The sequence below is a fragment of the Echiichthys vipera genome, assembly GCF_963691815.1.
Source record: "Echiichthys vipera genome assembly, chromosome: 5".
Taxonomy (NCBI): domain Eukaryota; kingdom Metazoa; phylum Chordata; class Actinopteri; order Perciformes; family Trachinidae; genus Echiichthys; species Echiichthys vipera.
This window is the reverse complement of record NC_139830.1, coordinates 26,434,543-26,455,616: the sequence shown is the minus strand read 5'-3', so window position 1 is coordinate 26,455,616 and position 21,074 is coordinate 26,434,543. Positions and strand designations below refer to the sequence as shown.

The following is a 21,074-nucleotide window of genomic DNA, read 5'->3' as shown; positions in this document are numbered from 1 at the left end:
GTACAGTAAAAAAATACACAGGATCTTTGAAGAACTTCTCACCGCAGTGAAGCAGGAGGTCATTGTGGAATTCTACCAGACCGTCCCGCACCGCCTCAGGCACTGGACTGAACTCATCGTCTGGACTGTGTTTAAAGTTGGTCAGCAAAAGAACCTTGAAGAGGAAAAGCAAGACAACACCATCAGCACATTCAGTCTGTTTTGCATTTCATGTCATAAATATTCAGGGGGTTTTATGGGGTCTTTTGCAATACTGAGGCCCTGTTTATACGACAACGTTCGCGGATAAATACGACAACAATTTTTATCAGATGTGCCTTTCACTTAGACAACGTTTTTGGGGCTTAAAAATGCAAAAAAAGTGAAACCACCCTCCAGAGTGGAAATCTGTATAATCCATGTAAAGGGGTAAATATGCAAAAGTGGGCTCTGATCTGTTCACGCTGGCTCACGTCGCGTACGTGTTTACGTAACATCCATGTGCAGAATACAGGTGAACAACAACAAACATGTCGGACTATTTCCATCAGTCGGACATTCAAGTTGCCTGGGTGTGAGGCTGCAGATCCATTGTACGCCGTCCTGTTTCTCCGCTATTAGGGAGAGAAGTAGAAGCATGTGCAAGCTCTTGGTGGTGTTGTGTGGCAGTGCTTCACAGTACCACCTAGTCACCTGGCGTGCATACTACATCAAATTTCACATACTTTTGCGTCACCGTATGTGAACAAATTTCCCCCCCAAAGACGCTTGTCTGAATGCGGAATAAAAAGTGAGAACGAAACACCACTTTTACATTTCGTTTCTCGATCGTCTCCGTCTAAACAGAGCCTGAATGTCTTTCTTTCTTGTGTTCTCCATGTAACTTAACATCTGGTGCCTTCAAAACAACACTTCTTATCAGATCCCAAAAAACAACCCTCAGAATTTCGATACAAGCACATCTCAATGTCACTTCTGACTTCCCAGAGTCAGCTTCTAATCCAATTCAAATTTAAACCCCAAACAATAGAGTTGGTAATTGTTTTAAAAAAGAAAAAAAATCAGTACCTGGTCCTGTGGTGGTGAACGGAACTCCCGGGTCTTGCGTGCAGTTTCAGCAGCCGACATGGTGAAGGCTCTCATTAACAGGTTGTAACGAACGCGTTGGTTCTTCTGAACGTCATTGACAAACCCGTCTGAATAGGCCACAATGCCTTCCACCCTGTGTCGCAGCTCACAGTCACAGAAGTACTGCAGGAGAGTGCACATCTGGGAGAGGTAGAGAAGATAAGAACAAGAGTTTAAGATGTACATACACATTTAACAGATATTTTAAGAATATGAGATCTATACAGATGCATACACATGAACAGCAGACAGTGTTTTGATATAAAATATAATGACCTGTAGTTTGACAGACTCTGGCAGCTTCATCTGGAGTAATCCTTCTTCCAGACCCTCCTCCTCCTCTTTCACATCTGCTTCCACTGCCTCTGCCTCCTTCTCCTCCTCTGCCTTCTCTCCACCCACTTTTCCTCCTTTGGCCACTCCCCTCTCCTCCTCCTCTTCTCCTTCCTCCTTGGGCTCAGCTTCTTCCTCCTTATGCTCTCCTTCTTCCAACTCTTTCAGCTCCTCCTCTTCCTCATCACCGACCCCTTCGTCTTCAAGCTCCTTTTCCTCCTCCTCTGCTTCCTCAGTTTCTCCCTTAGCAGCTCCACCCTCCTCTGCTTTCTCTCCCTCCTCCTCTTCCTCCTTTCCACTGAAAACATTTGGATCAATCATCTTGAGGATGTGCTTGGTGTCCTCATCATTGAAGATGCCCATAATGAGCAGTGTACTGATCAGCTTCAAGATTGGGACAAAGTGGAACTCCACACTGCCTCCTACTGGATCACGCATAGCCTGGCTACCATCCAGCACAGCCTCCGTTAACATGCTTATTGCCCTGGTTTTCAGCGCCTGAGGGGGGAAAGATAAAAATTAGCAAAAGGCGACTAAAATGTTAATACATTTTTCCATTGCAACTTGTCTCTTACCTGCAGGGGGAAAACAGGGCTGAGGGTGTACAAGTCAGGGTCCGTGCCGACAAAATTGATGGATGAGAAATGCAGCTTGGGCCGTAAGCAGGTGGTTAGACCAACACCAGGGAGAGAATGGGCCTTTTTTACATCAGGATAGAGGTGGATGCTGAGAGTCTCTTCAGACATGGGGACGATAAACTCCCTGTTGGTGCCCAGGCGGGCTCGTTTGGCAGACTCCAGGTGAATGCTGATGAGCAGGTCGTAGTAGCCACTGCGCAGAGGTCCAGGCAGGTAGGTGTTCTCTGTGGCATAGAAAAGCTGGGATTCATCCACATGGCTGCACAGGGCGTGAGCCACGCGGTTATTGCCAAGAGCGCACACAGCGCAGTAGAGCATGAGGGTGTGGTAGTGAAACTTCATCAGATCCTGACGCTCCGACAGCTCCAGTACGTCAATACACCTGAGAAACAATGACAGACACGGGTGAGCAATTATCAATTTCATAACAACTACAAGTAAATCCATAAATATATGGTCTCTCCCCAGATAACACATTCATACAAAAACAGAACTGATGGATCTTCCCACATTTTGCAAAGCAAATTACTCCTTTTGCTACCGACACCTGCGGGGCTCTGTATAGAAAATGACAGGATTGTTCAACAAAATTACAGTGATAACATCATAGATTTCCTCCCGCGTTTTCCTTTCAGAAAATGTAGTTTCTGCTGCTAACCTGCTAATTTTTCCCCAATTATGGTACTAGACTGTGTGCTAGTGTCTCTGACCTGTTCTCCTCTGGGATGTGCAGCGCCATCATGATGAGAGGTTCAGTACACTCCACCATCCAGCCCAACTTCTCATTCACTTTGCCCACCTCCGGATTGAGGAAGTGATTGGGCATGCGACTCCAAATAACTGGAGTCAGCATCTGGACATCCAGCCTGGGAGGGCACTGGGGGACCGGGTTATTACGCTCACTGCGGAACATGGCTGCCGAGATGGGCATGATGTTCTGAGAGGGAGAAAGAACAAGAGGGGAGGAGGTATATACAGTCATAGACGTGCAGGTTCAACCCTTGTTGGACGGCCCGTTCCTATGAGACAGCTGTCACCTCTTAATCTTGGGTTTATGATTATAATGGGGTATGAGAGGAAGTAGGCATGACAACTAATTTAAGCAGGATAGTTGGAGAAGTTGAATCAGAAGAGAGAAAAAAAAAACTTTGGGAAAAAATGTGTATGTTAGTGTGTGATCAAAAGTAGTTTCTGACCTTGAGTTTGCCCAGCTCCAGCTGCACCATGTTCTGATTGGAGGGCTGAACGAAGACGGCAGGGAACAGCTTTGTGTTGGGCTCCACCTGAAATAAAACACCTCTGGTTTTACAGCAAACTGAAAGTCAAAATAATACAAATACACTTACAACCAATACTGTGTAGCCTTTCCTTACCTGGTAGAAGGTGTTAATCTCCTTTCCATTGGCTGTAAAGGTCATCAGACCTGTAGCAAGGTCGACCAAGCAGCCAACCACCATGTCCTCCTGGCTGAAGCGGGTCTGGTGATTGCTGACCAGGTCCCCTCCCCACACCATGTAGCAGTTACTGTGCTTCATGCTGCAGAGAAACAGCAAACACTGCTATGTTAAAACTCAACTCCTCTTTTTTACTTTTATATTGTAGTTAATGCATTATACAGCTGATCCCAAGTGCTTTTCAGCATGGAGAAACAGAACAAGATTTGTTGTCTCATTAAGTGTGTTAAGTTCCACAATTAAAATCAAGTTTCAAACATCAAGAGGATTTGGTGCCCTGGAGGCAGTTTTTGTAGTTGTTATTTAGTAAATGTCTGTGTCTGTGTCAGTACACCAGTTAAAAAGACATTGTATTCTTGGATCATGTGGCATAAAGGAAACATATTATTGGAGAAAAGAAGGAGACCAAATATTGAACCTTGAAAGACACCACAAAATATGAAAGACAGTATCAAGTTCCTTATTGCTTCACAACTACTGTTACTTAGACTGACATGATTAGGTGATAAATACAGCTGGTGAAATTACTTATATAAAAAAGTTAAAAGTCTACTGTAAAGTTGAAGCTTAAACCTCCCAATCTCCTTGACCACTCAAACTAAAACAATGGATTTTTGTGATTTGTTACTGCTGTTTGTCCCTACTTCATTCAGCGTGTGAATTAATGAAACCGCCAGTGTAAATAAAATGACTTAAAAAAGATTGAATAAATAACAAATGGTCTGTAAAATTAATGCTTTTGCTCTTATGAATAGAATACTATTAAAATGTGGGGGAAACCAACCTGTCATGTATGTTGCCTCTGTCATCTCCCACAGTAACAGTGACACTGCGCACTTTGGAGAGATCAAAGCTTGGATCAAACTGATGGTAATCAGGAGTGACCCAGCCAATCCACACACCAGAAGGCTCCTGCCCAGCAAAGATCCTCACAGAATAGTAATACTGAAAATAGAAATTGAAAAGAAGATATCTGAGTGAAACCTCTTGGAGCAGTAATATTGGATAATCTTGAGGTGCTTTGATAGGCCACAAATGTAATAGTATAATGAAATCTATACAGTAAACTCTCAAAGAGCAGGTTCAGCTAGCCAGCCTGATCCCCCTCTTTGCACCAACTGGAGGGATACTTTTGACATGTGCTGTAAATCTAGCATTAGCAGAGGATGATGTTTTGCTCACAGTGGTGGTATTCAGGATGATGTCAGGATCATCTCTGTCATCCGGGACCACATCTTCCACCAAACGTGGCACCGTTGGAGGTGCAGGAGGAGGGGAGAGAGGTGTCATGGCAGCCTTTTTGGCCTTGAAGAAGAATCTAATGTGAACAGAAGATAACATGTATTTGGACACGTGGAAAGTTAAATGGTAAGGCTGGAATACGGATGAATTCTTTGCATAACAATCTGCACCTTTATTACTCTCTTCTTCACTAAAAGACACAACCTGCCACATTTACCCTTTTTTCTTTCCCTTTTCTGACATTGTATCCTTCTCATTTTCCAGAGAGATCTCCTTAGGTACAGAAGGCTCCTTCTTTTCATCATCCTGCTCCTTGCGACCGGCAGACTTCTTCAGAACTTCAAACTCTGAGTCGGGCTCCACTACTACCACTTCCTCCTCGGGTATGGTGAGGGTGCGTGTGAGAGGGGTTGTGCCTGCCGTGATCTTGAACGTCTCGTGAAATTGGACAGGCATGCTCAGTCTGAGGAACATCATATCGGTATTGGCATTCTGTGAGCCAAAGGTCTTATGGGTCAGCTTTAGACAAGGGGCGCTGTCCACAGTCCCATCCACACGGGAGACCTGGGGTACGACATGTTTGAAGATAAATAAATGATCTGGTTTTAAAGTTTCATTAAATGTTAAAAGTGTTACGGAGTAATTACCTCAATATGATTGTGATCAGTGGGTACAGGCACAAACTGGGGCAAACTTTTACTGAACCACATGGTAATGTCTCGCTTCATATTGATGGCAAAAGGTTCAAATCCTTCCTGCAGGCCACAGATGGCAAAGTAGCGCAGACTGCTGACATTCTGCCCAAGATTAATCCTTCCAACCTGAGACAGGCCCAGGGCACACACTGGTATAAAACCTGAGGGGTAAAACCACAGGAAAGTAATTGGTGAAAGAATTTTCTAATTGTAGTGAAGTTGAGTTAATATTGTATACAAACTGTACGTCACAATTTATGCCAAGCAAGTTTTATCAAGAGACACTTCCCATCATCAGTGTTACTAATGCAGATCACAGAAGAGAAAAATACTCTTACCTTCCCCAATTTCAATATCTTTGAACGCCATCTCCGAGCCTGAGTCACTGATCAACATTTCTCCATTGAGTGTGAACATGATGTTCATCTCAGTCAGGTCAATCATACAACCAACTACATCGCCGGACTGCCACTGGCGACCGAAGGGTTCATTGCCAATATGCCATCTTTGAGCCTGGAAAAGGTTACATCATTAAATGATCTACAAAACACTATTTCCAATATCCATTCCAAAAATAAAGAGACAGCTAAGTCAGCTAAGCGACAGTGTACTCTAATCATCTTTTCTGAGTACTTAAGTAAGGTGGCCCTGAAGTGCAAATAAAAACAGCAAATAGAAAACACAACAACAAATCATAAAACTTAGCAACAAATAGCAAAACACGACATTAACATGACAGTCACATTAATTAAGTCTCTCACCACAAGCACTACAAAAACCCATCCGGTTCGAACTGTTTTCCTATTTGCCGTTGTGTTACTATGTTGTTGTGTTTTTCTATTTGCTGTTTTGACTTCGGGGCCACTGTACTTAAGACTTGTCTTGGTGTTGCCCAACTCAAAGCTGACTGATCTTTTCCTAAAGTAGCTATTTAAAATGTGGTATATTTTTAAGCCCCACGTACAATTTAAGGGACACCAAATCTCAAAGTGGCTTCAACATTCTATATTTCATTTTATGGGCATGAAGAATGAAGAATGAAGTAAAGAAGGATTTACTGGAACTGATCCACATGTCGTGTTCATATTCAAACAGTTTTGAAAAAAAAATGTACACATCTTATAATCTTTTTTAAGCTGGTAAGCCCTTGATTTTCAGAGTCTAAACTTGATTAAATTAAACAACACTAATTTAAGAAAGGTGAACCAAAGACGTGGACTGACCTTATTGCCGTTAAAGACGTAGGCCAGTTCATCTGCTCCCAGTTCAGTGTCGGAGCGGACACTAGGACGTGCCCAGCCCACTCTCATCTCTCCTGTGGTTACAGCCTCAAACTCAAAGTACCATTTCCCTTGGGTAATAGCGTACGACTTCTCTGCCCTGAAAATTCGCACCTTGTCCCCGCGGGTGTTCTCGAGGCCATGGCCAGCTGCAGGGAAAGAGGGGAAAAATGACGGATAAGATATTAAAGATGTCCTGATTGGGGTTAAATAATTTTAAAATTCAACGCTAGTCTGGACTAAACACGTGTTAAAATGAGTTAATCTGACATACTGCTCTCCTGATCTGGAGGCTCAATGTTGTAGCCATAGCCGATGAGAGTGCGGACAGCGTTGTTAACACTGTCTCGGTTGGTTTTCTTAGTTCTCTCGTCCAGCAGGTTGTAAGGTACCAGACGAGGGTTTCGCTTATTTAAGATGTCCTGAGAAGCATAACAGAATGCGACTTGATATAAAACATAAGGTGTGTATATTAGTACATCTTATTCACAAAAAATGATTAAAGCTTTGGAATGACACCAGGGCTTAGCCTCATTGGGATTATACCTGTATGAATGGACATGGTTTTAAGAGACAGATAATTTGGTTAATTAATGATATAAAATCACCTGACTTTAAAAAAAATACATATTACTAATAATAAAGGATTTATTAAGGATTAGAAATGGATACCTGCACAATACTGTAAGTCCATCCTTGTCGTACCCGGTCCCTTGCCCAAACATTATGCCCATTTTCCGCCAGTTTTTCTACAAGCTGGTTCTGGTTTGGTGTCAGTTTGACATGACTGAGGTCAAGGGGGGCAGGCTTGTATGCATTAGTCATCACATAGCTAGAGGACAGAAAGAAGTACATATTCAGATATACATAAAAGATAATGGCGACAGCTGTATTATACAGCAAGACATATCTTTGTGGCCATACGTCTTGGGTAGCTTGATCTTCTTGAGATTCTCCTCTGCTTTCTCGTCACCCATACCAACGTGGCAACCCAGCGCCAGGAGAGTCCTGTGGGATAACAAGGACACAGGCATCAACAATTGGGTCCAAGGACATAAACTTCCTCCTCTTACCCTCACATCTCTCAAACTGAAACCTCTACAGAAACTCATTTACAAACTCACTTAAGAGTCTCGCCAGACATCTGCAGGTTGTAGTTCCTCTCTGGTTCGGGGAGACTCTGGAAGTCCACCAGACACGGATGGAGTTTCTTGTTGTCATCCCTGAACTGTGGAGGAAGATGAAGGTGGGTTAATCACAAATCAAAAAGAATCACCAATTAAGTTTTGATTTTTTTGCCTATACTACACCTCTGTCATCTATATTTAGATATTTATCATTGTTCCCATACTGAAGACACTAATCTATAAAGATTTTTTTAATTATGCTGGAATTAGATCACATAACACTGTCCCTCTCTTGAGAAAATTATAAGTCACACACATACTGGGCCCCTATATTAAAAAATGAACTGCAGTCTGATTTTTACTGTAAAATGAATAGATATGCTGTGGTTGCTAATGAAATATTACTCTCACATTACTCAAGAGCTCCAAATCCTCTCAATCTGAGGTTGTCAAATCAATACTCCTATGCTGTTGCATCTGTAACGCAGTGCTGACTCCATACTCACACTGCCATAGGTCCAGCCCTGTTCGATACGGGTGACAGCCCAGAGCTCGTGGATATTCTCTGCCAGCTTCTCTCGGATACGCTCCAAGTGGGGGGGCAACACAATCTATACAGTGAAGGAAAGCCAGCAATAGCAAAGAAACAAATATAGCAGCTACTTTAATGACACGGTCAAAGTCTGATTTTAGATTTGGCTTTTACCTGAACAGTGTCCACAGGGCAGGGGGTGAACGAAGTGTGGGTGAGGGACAGGGTCGGACCCAGCAGGTTGCGCACGCCTTGGAAGTCGTGCTTGTACTCCTTGATGGGCTCAATACGCATCCTCTCTCTAGGCAGCAGAGCCTCGTAACATGGGGCGTAACCAGGGGGGGGCATGAACTTGAAGTCTCCATGACGACCGCCAAGGAGGAAACGAGCCCTGCAGTGACAGAAAATCGTCATTTCAAGTCTTTATCTATTTGACAGAGTGATTTTTATATTTTACTTTAATTCTTCATGAAAACAGTGCCTTGATCTTTCTAGGTGTCATAATAAAGAAAAAACATTATTTAATGTTTGTGCCCATTCCCAAGCCTCTGTTTCTCTCCCTGCTCTCATCAGTCAATTCACCATTAGCCCCATCTCAGCACTGTGAGGGATCATTACACACAGCCACTGTAAAATCTCTTCTGGGGGACACGACACTGTAGGTTTTAGAGTCATTATCTGAGAGAGAGATTCTTTAATATGAATTGCCTATTTTTATTTTGCCATTCTGTGTGTTTATTCCTTCATTAGTAGGGTGCAAGCTGACAACCCCTGCCCCTGCATGATTGCAATCCATTAATATCTGTAACATTAGTTTACTGGTTCAGTAAAGACATGAACATGCAAATCGATAATATTTATAATTAATAATTCATCACAAAAGGAAAAAATAAGTTGAATACAGGAACACAACTTATTTGTATTTTGTACTTACTTGACTCCAGCAGAGAAGCTGATGACAGGGAAGAAGAGGCCATCCACATTGAAGTTTTCAAACATGCCCTGAACTGGGTGGCCATTAATACGGAAAGAGATACTGGGCACGCTCAGATCCAGACAGCAGCTGACGACATCATCTGCAGCCAGGGTGTGTGCACTGGGCGCAGCCACCTGGCGGGGAACGGTGCCTGAACACCAGAGCAGAGAGTGAGGAAGTTGCACAAGACATACAGCATCATGAAAATAGTATAATAAATAAATCAGGGTAATCCTCTTACCTGACCATAGATGCAGTCCATCGTAGCCATAGGAGTAGAGGTCATCTCCAACACCGTTGCCTCCCCATCCTTCTCCTCCTCCAGGGTAGGGGCTGTAGCCCTCGGTCATAGCCCAGCCCACTCGCAGGTGGCTGGCCTGCGCCGTCACAAAGGGTTCCACGTAGTCTACCATCATCTCAAAGTACCATTTCTTATACTGCGTGGACCCCTCACATGTACCCAGGAAGATGTTGGGTCTTACACTGAGCACAGAAGAGAAAGGAAAATCAACATTTGACAGAGTGGTTTATTATTTACAAGTAATATATGAGTTGTGACACTGACAACTAACAGTCTCTACCTTTCTATTGTAGAACAACTTAACAGCAGTTCAAGTACCTGGTGACATAGTTGACAATGTTGGTCTGCAGCAAGAGGTCACGGCCCGGGAGCAGGTTTTCAGTGATGAGGTTCTGGTTGGACCTCACAGCTACACCATTACACACACAAAGAGAGCGCAAGACATCCAGGACCTAAAGGCCAAGAAAGACATTACTACAGTATCACCTCTATGTTTAAATGTGGCAGAGTCATCCACTGGCTACGATTATTAAAGGAAATCCATAACCAAGAAGTGTTTTGTGAGCCAAATATACTTTCAGGATGCTTTCCAAATCAGCACCTGCAAAGTATCTGTTTAAGTAGGCAACCCTGCCAGATGGAGCCGGCGGATTTCCCTCCTGTTATTGGCAGTGAGAAAAGACAAACCTTGTGGTTCCTTCCATGCTTGTCCAGGAGAGAGATGATCGATTTAATGTGGTTCTCCTGGATGATGTTGAGAACCTCAGGGCTTTCAATTAGCACGCAGTACAGCACCTCAAGAATACCTAAATGTAAAGAGAGGAGGAATATGATCAATTCTTAGCTTTTTTTAAACAACAGTAATGATAACAGCATCAATAAAAGAACAGAATAAAGTAACACAGCTAGTAAATGAAGACATCATAAATCAAATCATCTCCACTTTATTTATATAGCACCTTTCTTACATGTAAAAATGTAGCCCAAAGTGCTTTACATTTAAAGAAAAGGAAACCAACCCCCTTGACATTCCCACTCCCTGCACCCTCATTCATAAAACACCCAAACACACACACACACACACACATACACATACACACACACACACACAGACACAAACACACACGCTACACCGATACGTACACCCCACCCCAGTGCCTCTCCCCAAGATAAAATGAAGTATGGCTGAGCAATGATAGACCGAGTGAGGAAACCCCATCCTATGGGAGCCATCCCCACCGAGAGCCGTCTAAGCCCACGACTACAGGGGACGCCGCCACAGAGACCAACCCGACCCAGACAGATAGGGACCCATACCACGGCCATAAAGCCCTGGGGCAGGACTCCCCAACTATCCAGGCCCGGAGACAACCCCCAGGACGGCACCCCCGCAGGTAGGCCAAACAGAAATCTCGAAGTGGAGGGCCCCCGTGAGGAGAACAATGGAGCTGGAAACTAAGACACAATAAATATAATAGGTACTAAAATAAATAAAACAACCTCTTAAAACAACATAAATGTTAATGAGAATATAGTTCAAAAGGAAGAAAGAATATGGTTCAAAAGAAAATGGCTTCAAACTCAACTATAACAACACTTCCTATCAAAGCGCAAAAATATTCCACTGTTTAGAGGAGATCTCTGTTCAAATCAAGTTTGGTCTTCAGCCTAGGTCTAGCCAACTGTTACAAGTGAATAATCAAGTCTAATTAGTGGGAGGTGTCAGTGAATAAGTGAGACACATCTGATACCTGAAGAGGCTTCCAGACGGTCCAGCTTGCTGACCAGCCAGTCCAGGTTGTCACAGAACAACGCGCAATTAGAGCGGTTCCCTCTAATTAGAGAAGCTGTTCAGTTGAGACACAGAGTGAAATAATGTTACTTTATTCATTAACCATAGTATTTAATTTGTACTTCAAGTTTACAGTGGTTATTCTACCCAGCAGCTCATAAAGAAGGTTGACAATCTCCTTCCAGGACTCTGCGGCTTCCTCTCCAGCAAATTCAGAAAAGTGGGCAGCAGTGTTGTACACGTTCAGGCGGTCGATGCACTCCAGCACGATGGTGATCATTCCCTGAGAAAGAAAACGATACACAAGGGACGAACAGAGAGGTTAAGGTTAAACAAATATAGCAAGAAAAAAACAGATACATTTAAGGTTAAAACTTGGGATTTATTTAAAGTTGCAGGTTATGGTTTTGGTAAGGGTTGGGTTAAGATATGTAGGTTAGGGAGGAGGTCAAAGTAAGCCTCCAGGGAATAAATGAAAATTACCATGTGCTCACAAGTGATAAAAACAAGTGTATGTGGTGCTACAGAAAAAAAATGACATAACAAAACTGCATGAGGGCATACAAGTCCAAAGTTCAAATTTACAAAGTGACTTTGTTTTACTTATACTGTAGGTAAAAATCCAAGTCTGAGGGGGTGTGAGGGTTTGCAGGCAGCATGCAGATTACCTCCTCCTGGAAGAGGTTCTGCCGGTTGCGGAGGGAGCGAAGTTTGGTCTGCTTCTCCTCGTGCTCCAGTTCCTCATCGGGAGGACTGAAGTAAAAGATGAGATCCTGGAGAGAGAGGATGACCCCCTCCAGAGGAAGCAACACAGTCCCTGGTGACTTGTTCTTCCCATTCAGAGCGTCCAAACCCCTGGAACAAAACAAAGAAATTAGCAACAAATGTAAAGTATTGTTTTCCCCTGTTCATAGTTTGCCTGTTTCAGATCAAAATATGTATAATATATGTCACATTACAGTCCTGTAAGTACTAAAACGGTCTAGCTCATGTCTGTAAGACATTTTTTATTAAGAGCAATGCATCCTGACATAAAGAGTAAATAAAAATTTTAACTCATCCACTCACATTTAAAAATGTAAATACTTACTTGTTAAACTGCCTGAAGAGGCCCATAGTGCTGAAAATCATCCGAGCAGCCTGAGACTCTTCAGTTTGGGAGCGAGACACAGTCAGTGCATCATCCATATGACCCTCCTGATGCAGAATGACCTGGGGACATGGACAACATAATTATATTACAGATGGCATCCCCCAGTTCACTCACTCCTCCACTGACGAGGTCTGTTCCTGGTGCTGTGTATACAAGCAGGTTTATCCTGATCTTATCAAAGATATAAACATAACTCTTGTAAATCCGCCCCACACATACTTCAGACTTCATTTATTTATCATTATGTAGGACCTTTCCAAATCACTAAACCAACAGAGCGTCAGCCAAGCAACCTCAAAGACAAATAAATGTACCATGCAAGATGTGACCATTGCAATACCATCGTACACGTAATCAGCACCGACTGAGCTTTTGCTGCTTTATTAAGATCACTTTGATCTTATTTTGATCCCCAGAGGAAATCCTAACCTTTCTCTTCATCATTCCCAAACGAGCAGCTTTGGCATCCAGGGCGGCATATGTGAGCCACAGGCCTGTGGACACATGCTGGACAAAGCACATGGACTCTCCATACTTTATCTCTGGAATGCCCATCCCCTCAACATCACGCTTTTGAGCCACCTCCGACTTCTCCTGCTCAGGGGAACCAGGAGGAAAAGAGTTAATAACATTTTAAAAGATGGACAGAGAGGCAAGAGTCCAGATAAACTCAAAATGTTCATTTGGACCTTTGTAGCACGGAAGCAGAAAGCGGATAGTTTGGTGTTAGCCCTCTCCGGGTCGACCACCAACAGACCCTTCTCCTCATCCATGCACAGGTACCGGCCTGTGGTGATGTGGCGAATACGGAAAGACTGGCCCCACTTCATGTGGCTACCGCTCCAGCTGCAGAAGAAAGCAGACAAAACAAAATCTTTTAATTATTACTATATCTATTATAACTATAATCATACTCCAGTCTTTACATGTAACTACTAATGGGGCTTATAATTCAATAAGAGCATTTATCGTTTTCAATGGAATCGGAGTGTGATGAAATCATATACTGAGATAACATGACACACAATAAAATCATCCAAATGAATAACAAGTGCACAATTTTTTTTTTTTTTAAGAAAATCTGATGTGAAAAATTTTGAGTTTATATTTTGCACTAAAGTTCTTAATAAATTGGGAAAATACTCTGCATTTTTATTTGTTACATATTAAACTCACACAGGAGTATACAAAGTTGGTCTTTTCCATGTGGTTATTTCATATAGACCGTTATGATATATATCTATTATGATATAGTATATATATATTAATATTAGGATAGACAGTATATTTATTATGTTATATACTGTTATCGAGATATAATTTGATCCATATTGGGATAGAAGATTTTGGACATATCGTCCACTCCTAACTACCACATCCATGTATTGACTCTTCTTCCGTTGCCCATGTTTCCTTTTATGTAACTGATGACTAAATAAAGGAAACAGATGCTAAAAAAACGCAAACCATTGGAGTAAGAAGTTATGCCAACAATGCTTTGTATGTTTACACAGAGACTGCTAAGACAGTTTCAACAACTGAATAGGGGAAGAAAATTCAGCAGCATTCAGCAAGCATATCTGGCACAAATTCCATATGTAAATGGGACAATCACCAGATTCTGAGAGGCTCCAATCTCCACAGGGATCGAGCCTGACTGCACACAGCACCGCCTTCATAGTGAGCCATCCTGTAGCAGTCAGGGCAGAGACACATACAGTCATATGGTATCAGATTAACAGGATATTGCGCTGCTCAGGAGCACTCTACGTCCTTTTTCTCTCACCTGCGCTTTTCCTCTCCTTCCTCTGGTGTGGCGATGGCCAGACACTCGTCCATGTGGCCGTGGAACAACCTGAGAACGTGACCTCCTGTCAGAAACCCTGAAAGGTGGAATACATGCAAAATTAGTGTGTAACTGTCTCTTTGTGTTGTGTTAAGCTTACACTACATGATCGGACCCAGATTCACCACCCAACATGTTCTGCATGTTCACAGTTGAAATTTTGAAATACAACTATAAAACATGTTGTATTTCAGTGTGTGCATGTGTGTATATGGATTGCGAGGGCTACACAGCGATATGTGAAAAGCAGGTTTGTACCCTCAGCTAGTTCACATCCTGAACTAATTGGATTCATGTTCCACAGAGTCTGCATGAAGGAGGCATCCACCATCAGATCACCACTGGCATAGGACAGGTGCTGAGGACAGGGGACAAGATTGTATTTAGCACAGCTTACACGTGTCTTAAATATAAATGCCTACATCTTCCGTTGTGGAGCAGCAAAGTGAATGGACTATGAAGAGACTTACCAGGTATCTCTCAGAGGAAACACTGACAAGGATGAGGTCGTCACCCACCCTGACCTTTTCACCTTCTGACCTTTGCTTGGAGGCTGGATGAATGGTCCACCAACATGCCTCACCTGCAAGAAGAAGAGCAAACAACGACCTAAGTTTCACCACAGCTATTGAGACTTGCAATTAATATGTTCACTCAAACTATATCGAAACTAAACCCACGCCTGTACAACACACCGCTCCCTCACACTTACCATTATAATGTTTATATTTCCAAGTCAAACTACAAACTGAAAACTACCTAACAATACTAATGGAGGATAATAAGTTTGAGTAATCATTTCAAAGCATGCTAAGAAAAGAGCATTCAGCTATGTCTTGAAAAAGTTTGGTTTTACCGGTGGAATCTTCTTGTAAGCCCACGTCAAAGGCCAGCTTGTCCGTGAGTGACCGAGATGTAGTCAAACAGCTCAGGTACTGGGGAGAAAGTTTTTATTACTGACATGACCACAACTTTGCCAAAACACTTTGGCAGTAAAATTCAGTAAACAAAGTGGAATGAAATAATGCTTTGTTTAATCAGTTTTTCATATTTTTTTCAAAATAACTGTGGATGCAGTCTTACCATGCCGGAGTGGTAGTGTCTCAGGAGGATGGCATGACCGTACAGTAAGGTACGATGACCTCCACCTTGGGACGACTGGAGGGTGAGAAGATAGCGATATTTAAGAGACCAGCCTGACACTTCATGATTAGACAGGGAGGAAGACAAGGATACTTCAAAAGGCCCAGAGGTCTGAGGACACGTTATTAGTCCAACAACATATCAGCATCAACTTCTTACCACTTTTAGATGGTTGAGACTGTATTTTCAAATTCTGCATTGAACAAAAACATTAACGCAACACTGCCGTTTCTGCTCCCATTTTTCATGAGTTGAAATAAAAGAATCTGCACACAAAAGGACAGTCTCAAATGTGTAGTTTTATCACACAGTACAATGTCATAAATGGCATAAGTTTTGAGGAAGTGTGCCATTGTCATGCTGACTGCAGGAATGTCCACCGGAGCTGTTGCCTGTGAACTAAAAGTTAATTCACTACCATGAGCAATCTCCAATGTTTTTCCTGAGAATGTGTAACCACACCAGCCCAGGATCTCCACATCCAGCTTCTTCACCTGCAAGACTGTCTGGGACCAGCTACCCAGACAGCTGATGCAACAGTTGGTTTGCACAACTACAGGATTTCTGCACAAATTGTCAGAAAGCATCTCAGGGAGGCTGCATGCTTGTTGTCCTCAGCAGGGTCTTGACCGGACTGCAGTCCAACGTCGAGTGAGGAAATACTCACCTTCGAAGGCGTCCTTTCAAAATAAAACTGCCTTATCTTAGTGGCCTTTTATTGTGACCAGTCTGCACCTGTGTAATAATCAAAGGTCACAGGAGAAGTGCTTTCTTGCACAGATTTGAGAGAAATAATCCTGTGTGCATTTAAAAAGTCTTAGATCTTTAATTTAACTCGTGAAAAGTGGGAGCGTAAACCAAAGTGATATATAGATAGATATACTGCATTTGTCTCTTTTTTCAGTGTATGTAGCACTGTATTTAACATAGCTGTGTGTTAATATTATTGTTGCATTTGATTTGTAACCATAGACAGTTGTCTGCAGGTATATCTTTATCTCAAATGAAATGTATCAGCTGTTTAGTGAGACGGATAAAACAGAATGGAAAAGCTTGTCAAAGATGTATCATTGTATTCTGAAGAAAAAAAAATCCCTGATAATAATACTTTAGTGAGTCATTAGTGGACATGAATTATTAAGCGATATTAATTAAGAGCTCCACATCACTGAACGATAGCTTTTACCCAAAACAAACACTGTCCCGGACATGTTGGGGTCCATTCCTTTGCAAATACATGAAACATTTGTTGTGTAGCAATATAACTGAAACTGGGACGATATTTTACTATAAATAAATAAAAAACTCAAAGATCAAAGGTTTCACAATGATGTGACTGACAAATAAAGAAAAAATTAAAAACGTGGAATCCAGTCACCACAGATTATATCTCACACAACGGCAAGGATAACATTAAACCATCCTACCTTTTCAACATCCAGCAAGGATGCAACAAGAAAAGAATAATTACTGCAGCAGTTATAGATAGATTAGCCAAATAACCATTTAATCCAGCCAAAAGGAAGATAATGTTAAGCCTTTCTGTAGGGTTAAGCACCAGTAATCCACTAGGATAAGTCAGGGGCAGGTATGTCAAGTGGTAGCATGATACCATTAGCCCTGGTCTGCATTAACGCTAGGGTTAGTTAGGACAGGTGGTGGTGGTGGTGGTGGTTGTGTGTGTGTGCGTGTGTGTGCTTGTGCGTGTGCAACAGGCCTCTCCAGAGGGGGTGTCCGGTTTCCCCATCCACCACACAGAGGTGGGTAGGACCCTCCGGTGGGCTGCATGCCATGCTATTCTCATCCTCCTGCTCACCATTAGAAAGGCCTGCCTCATTCATATCTACCAAATCCTATGAGACCAGGCACTGACCAAACTTGCCATGATAATGAAACTAATAAAATGCTGCAACGCCTCTTAAAGCTATGTTAAGTTCCATTAGCCTCTGCCAGACAAGACTTCTTTCATCGATCTTTTTAAAAGGCTGAAATAGGGGATTTCCTGTCCACATTCTGGGCTAAATCTGTCTCTACTACTGTTTTTGACTAACATTTTGATTTTAACAACAAGGTGCTTCCATTTTGTCTCGTAATTTGGTATATTTGAAGCTTGCTAGAACATGGACAAAAAGCACATTAACATGCAGGAAGTAAAGAAGTGGGTTAGGAGGGCCTGAGCTGAAAGACACTGATTTAATTTCCATTTCATTAATATGTGATTACTGACACTTGTTATATACCACTATACCGTATACCACTATGTACAACTTTCCCTTAAAGTGTAATTCTGGCGCAAAATCATCCCACGGTCTTTATCGGCACTTACATTAATCAATGAAGCCACCGAGACAGTTTCTTCCGCGTATAAATTATTAACGGAGAAATCCGGTAGAGTCGCTAACAGCCGCATGTTGCTAACACTGATTAGCTCGGGGTAGTACGGTGAAGGCCTTAAAACGTCTTTTTTAACCACTTATACTGCTCAAAATAACACCAAACCTCTGCAGCAGCATGAGAAGAGTCCCTACACAGAAAACAAAGCACCAATGGGCTCCGTCCTTTTGGATTGACTTTGGTAATCGATTTCAATGGACTTTACTATGAGAGGAGCTGGTACCGGGGCCAGTAGGTAAGTCTTTAAAACACTATTTTAATAAACTCTGGGTTCACAAACTACGTTGTTGGTACGTTTGATGTATGCAAGTCCTGATAAAGTCCTGATAAAGACCATGGGATGATATTGCGCCAAAATTACACTTAAACTTCAGTTCCATTATATCCCAGAGTGGCTGTTGACAACGCCAGAGGATGGGCATCAACGTCTTGCTTTAAATTATAGTTTTAACATAATAAAGATAAGAAAAGTGAATTACACTTAAAACACAATGATGTCTTGTGGCTGCCTTCCATTCTGGTTGGTTGTGGGTGCTGTCAGTTAGTACGGTGATGGTTTTTCACTATGAATGTTGATGCCGAAATTAAAACAAAAGCTTGCTCGCTGATTTAGTGGGACTTGAATCAACACCTAAATATTTGGATGGCTAAAATACTGTATATCAGAATGTTTGGCAAATTATGGACAAAAAACTTTTAAATACTGAACAGATTTCCATGTTTTTAAAGCAAGCCAAGTTAGATAAGGCTTGTCTACTTAGTCACTTTTTGGCAGCGAAGTGAAAACTCGTTTCATATAAAATAGGTGCACAGAAATTCAATCAAAGACTAACAAAGAACAATGGAAAGGAACATCGAGTAAGGTGACGTACCATAATAGTTTTGATGAAGGGCATGAGGACAATGTGCTGGTGATATTTCTGCATGGATTGCAAGTGAGTGATGCATTGTGACACCGATCATATACAGGTGTACTTATTTAAAAGTACATAAAATAATGTTCACTACAGCCTTCCCAATAGCATTAAACTGAAGATTCAGCCAATTTGAATCAAATGTAAAAGTAAAGCTTTTTTTCTTTCAATTTTTCCAGTAACTACCCATCACTTGCTGTAGCTAGAAATGAAGGACAGGTGTACAGAGTTATTACCACCTCAGGGTGAGGCCTAAACAGATATGAATTGAGATGTGTGAATGATACAGCACTATTTCATTCAATCAGACACCCAGAGGGAAACAGGACAGGAACAAGGACAGTTGCCAGGTTGGTCAGGACACATGTTACAGGAAAAAAGACATCTTAACAGACATACCCACTGGTCCAAATCGACTGCCTGCTTGGCACAGAGCAAGAAGGGGAGGGGAGGGGAGGGGAAGTCAGATAAGTAAAAAAATGTATAATAAAAGTAAAGCATAAGTCCATCTATGGTGCTCACATAGACTTAAAGAGCGTGATGTACAGTATGCTTTAGGATGAACAAACTGGAGTTTTACATTCATGTTCAAAGGCCCGATCTGAGATCCATATGTAAACAAAGAAAAGAGCCCCCCAATAAAAAAGCAGGACAGGAACCTGAAACCCAAATCTTCTAATACATGGACATACATGTTGGTGCTGTTACAGGTTATTAGTTAATACAATGAGAGAAACAGGCATGTATTTTTTAATTATAATCAGTTGATGAAACACATAAAGCCCTAATGTATTATGTATATGTATAGCTTGCATACATAATATATTATAATAATTGTGTACTTAAAGGGTTTCAAATATGAGCTTCAGAGCTGGGGTATGGAGATAAAACAAATCTCTTGAAGACATTTTTGTTTGTCCTCTTATCAACAGTCACATAACAAAAATGTCCGAAACAGAGACCTTTCTCGTAGATTTTTAGATAGACAGTTAGACAGTTTCTCTTCAAATAACTCCAAAACAGTCTTATTTACATGTTATATCTTGTAACTAATCAGGGGGTTTGGTCCAGACTTCAAAATAACAGGACCTCCGAGCATCCAAGGTGTTGTCTGGATTTGTTAACTGTTATTTCAACATGTCTTTAATAGTATACCAAGATACAACAATATGTAAAAACGACCGTTTTGAAATTTATGGAAAGCGCCTTTTATGGAGCTTCCAGGTTTTGTACTAAACTAAGGATGGACTGGATGTAGAGATTGAATTGGTGTTCATTTTCTTATGTCACTCTGAGTAAGAGAGCAAACATGCGTATTTCCAAACATGTCGTCCTCTCAGTAAACAGGTATGGAGGCAGACTAGCTCAAGCAAATCTGTCAACAACATCCAATTGTATATCTCTAATCTTCAATCAATCAATCTTCATCTTTTTATCAGTCAATCGCTGCTTGTCATCCATGAGCCAAATTCCTATACCTACTCAATCTCTCACATCTCTGCAAAGTCATTTCCATACATCCCTCTACCTATGACTCATTTACGTCTTCCTGTTTTTCTGCCCTACCTCGGTCATCTCCACCCTGTTGGCCAACATCTCCTGCAAAGCGCGCACCGACAGGGACTGCTCCAGAATGAAGGCGCATATGGCCAGGTCCGGGGGCACATTCTGCACAACGTATAAACAGCACAGAGGTAAAACAAAGATAAAAGCAGGGTTGCATACAGTACAGGAAAAAAGGGGAGGAAATGTACCAGCATCTTACCTGAGCATTGGATGTGGTTTCCAGGAAGCAGAGACGGTTCCCGAAGCCCTCGCAGGACAGACATAGCTTAATCTGTTGCTCCTTCAGGACGGAGGCAGTGCACTGCAGACAGACCTGGTCGTCCTGCAGCCAATACACACACAAACACTTTTATTCACTGGCCTTTCATTTTTTTCACATTTTATGCTCCCACGTACGTATCCCTATTTCCCTTAGATTTTTGCTGCTGCTTGTGCCTGATACGCCTGCTTTATCATACATTACTACGCATTATGTTGTGCTTTAACACTTGTTGAATGAAATTGGCTTGGTTTGACATCGGATGCAGGCAGCTTTGTGTATAATACCGAGCTTTCATTGGCTAAGGTGACATGTTTCATAA

The 21,074-nt window shown here is 42.0% G+C and overlaps 1 protein-coding gene across 4 annotated transcripts in view; it reads right to left on the bottom strand.

Annotated features, from left to right (window-relative positions):
- ryr1b (ryanodine receptor 1b (skeletal)) overlaps positions 1–21,074 on the bottom strand; it is a 77,149-nt gene that overhangs the window by 40,127 nt on the left and 15,948 nt on the right. For all 4 annotated transcript variants that reach the window (XM_083913937.1, XM_083913938.1, XM_083913939.1 and 1 more), the window contains exons 2-38: positions 20,693–20,815; positions 20,494–20,595; positions 15,560–15,634; positions 15,333–15,411; positions 14,947–15,059; positions 14,735–14,834; positions 14,417–14,513; positions 14,246–14,320; positions 13,320–13,476; positions 13,060–13,224; positions 12,568–12,689; positions 12,146–12,332; positions 11,625–11,760; positions 11,437–11,532; positions 10,373–10,491; positions 10,004–10,137; positions 9,626–9,867; positions 9,343–9,535; positions 8,583–8,799; positions 8,383–8,487; positions 7,874–7,977; positions 7,674–7,757; positions 7,422–7,581; positions 7,024–7,171; positions 6,693–6,898; positions 5,808–5,982; positions 5,422–5,630; positions 4,992–5,338; positions 4,715–4,850; positions 4,317–4,477; positions 3,452–3,614; positions 3,275–3,361; positions 2,789–3,015; positions 2,016–2,460; positions 1,384–1,938; positions 1,048–1,248; positions 43–154 (exon numbers count right to left, since the gene is read on the bottom strand). In XM_083913937.1, the coding sequence (XP_083770063.1) occupies positions 43–154; positions 1,048–1,248; positions 1,384–1,938; positions 2,016–2,460; positions 2,789–3,015; positions 3,275–3,361; positions 3,452–3,614; positions 4,317–4,477; positions 4,715–4,850; positions 4,992–5,338; positions 5,422–5,630; positions 5,808–5,982; positions 6,693–6,898; positions 7,024–7,171; positions 7,422–7,581; positions 7,674–7,757; positions 7,874–7,977; positions 8,383–8,487; positions 8,583–8,799; positions 9,343–9,535; positions 9,626–9,867; positions 10,004–10,137; positions 10,373–10,491; positions 11,437–11,532; positions 11,625–11,760; positions 12,146–12,332; positions 12,568–12,689; positions 13,060–13,224; positions 13,320–13,476; positions 14,246–14,320; positions 14,417–14,513; positions 14,735–14,834; positions 14,947–15,059; positions 15,333–15,411; positions 15,560–15,634; positions 20,494–20,595; positions 20,693–20,815 (6,157 nt within the window). The remainder of the gene's footprint in view (positions 1–42; positions 155–1,047; positions 1,249–1,383; positions 1,939–2,015; positions 2,461–2,788; positions 3,016–3,274; positions 3,362–3,451; positions 3,615–4,316; positions 4,478–4,714; positions 4,851–4,991; positions 5,339–5,421; positions 5,631–5,807; positions 5,983–6,692; positions 6,899–7,023; positions 7,172–7,421; positions 7,582–7,673; positions 7,758–7,873; positions 7,978–8,382; positions 8,488–8,582; positions 8,800–9,342; positions 9,536–9,625; positions 9,868–10,003; positions 10,138–10,372; positions 10,492–11,436; positions 11,533–11,624; positions 11,761–12,145; positions 12,333–12,567; positions 12,690–13,059; positions 13,225–13,319; positions 13,477–14,245; positions 14,321–14,416; positions 14,514–14,734; positions 14,835–14,946; positions 15,060–15,332; positions 15,412–15,559; positions 15,635–20,493; positions 20,596–20,692; positions 20,816–21,074) is intronic.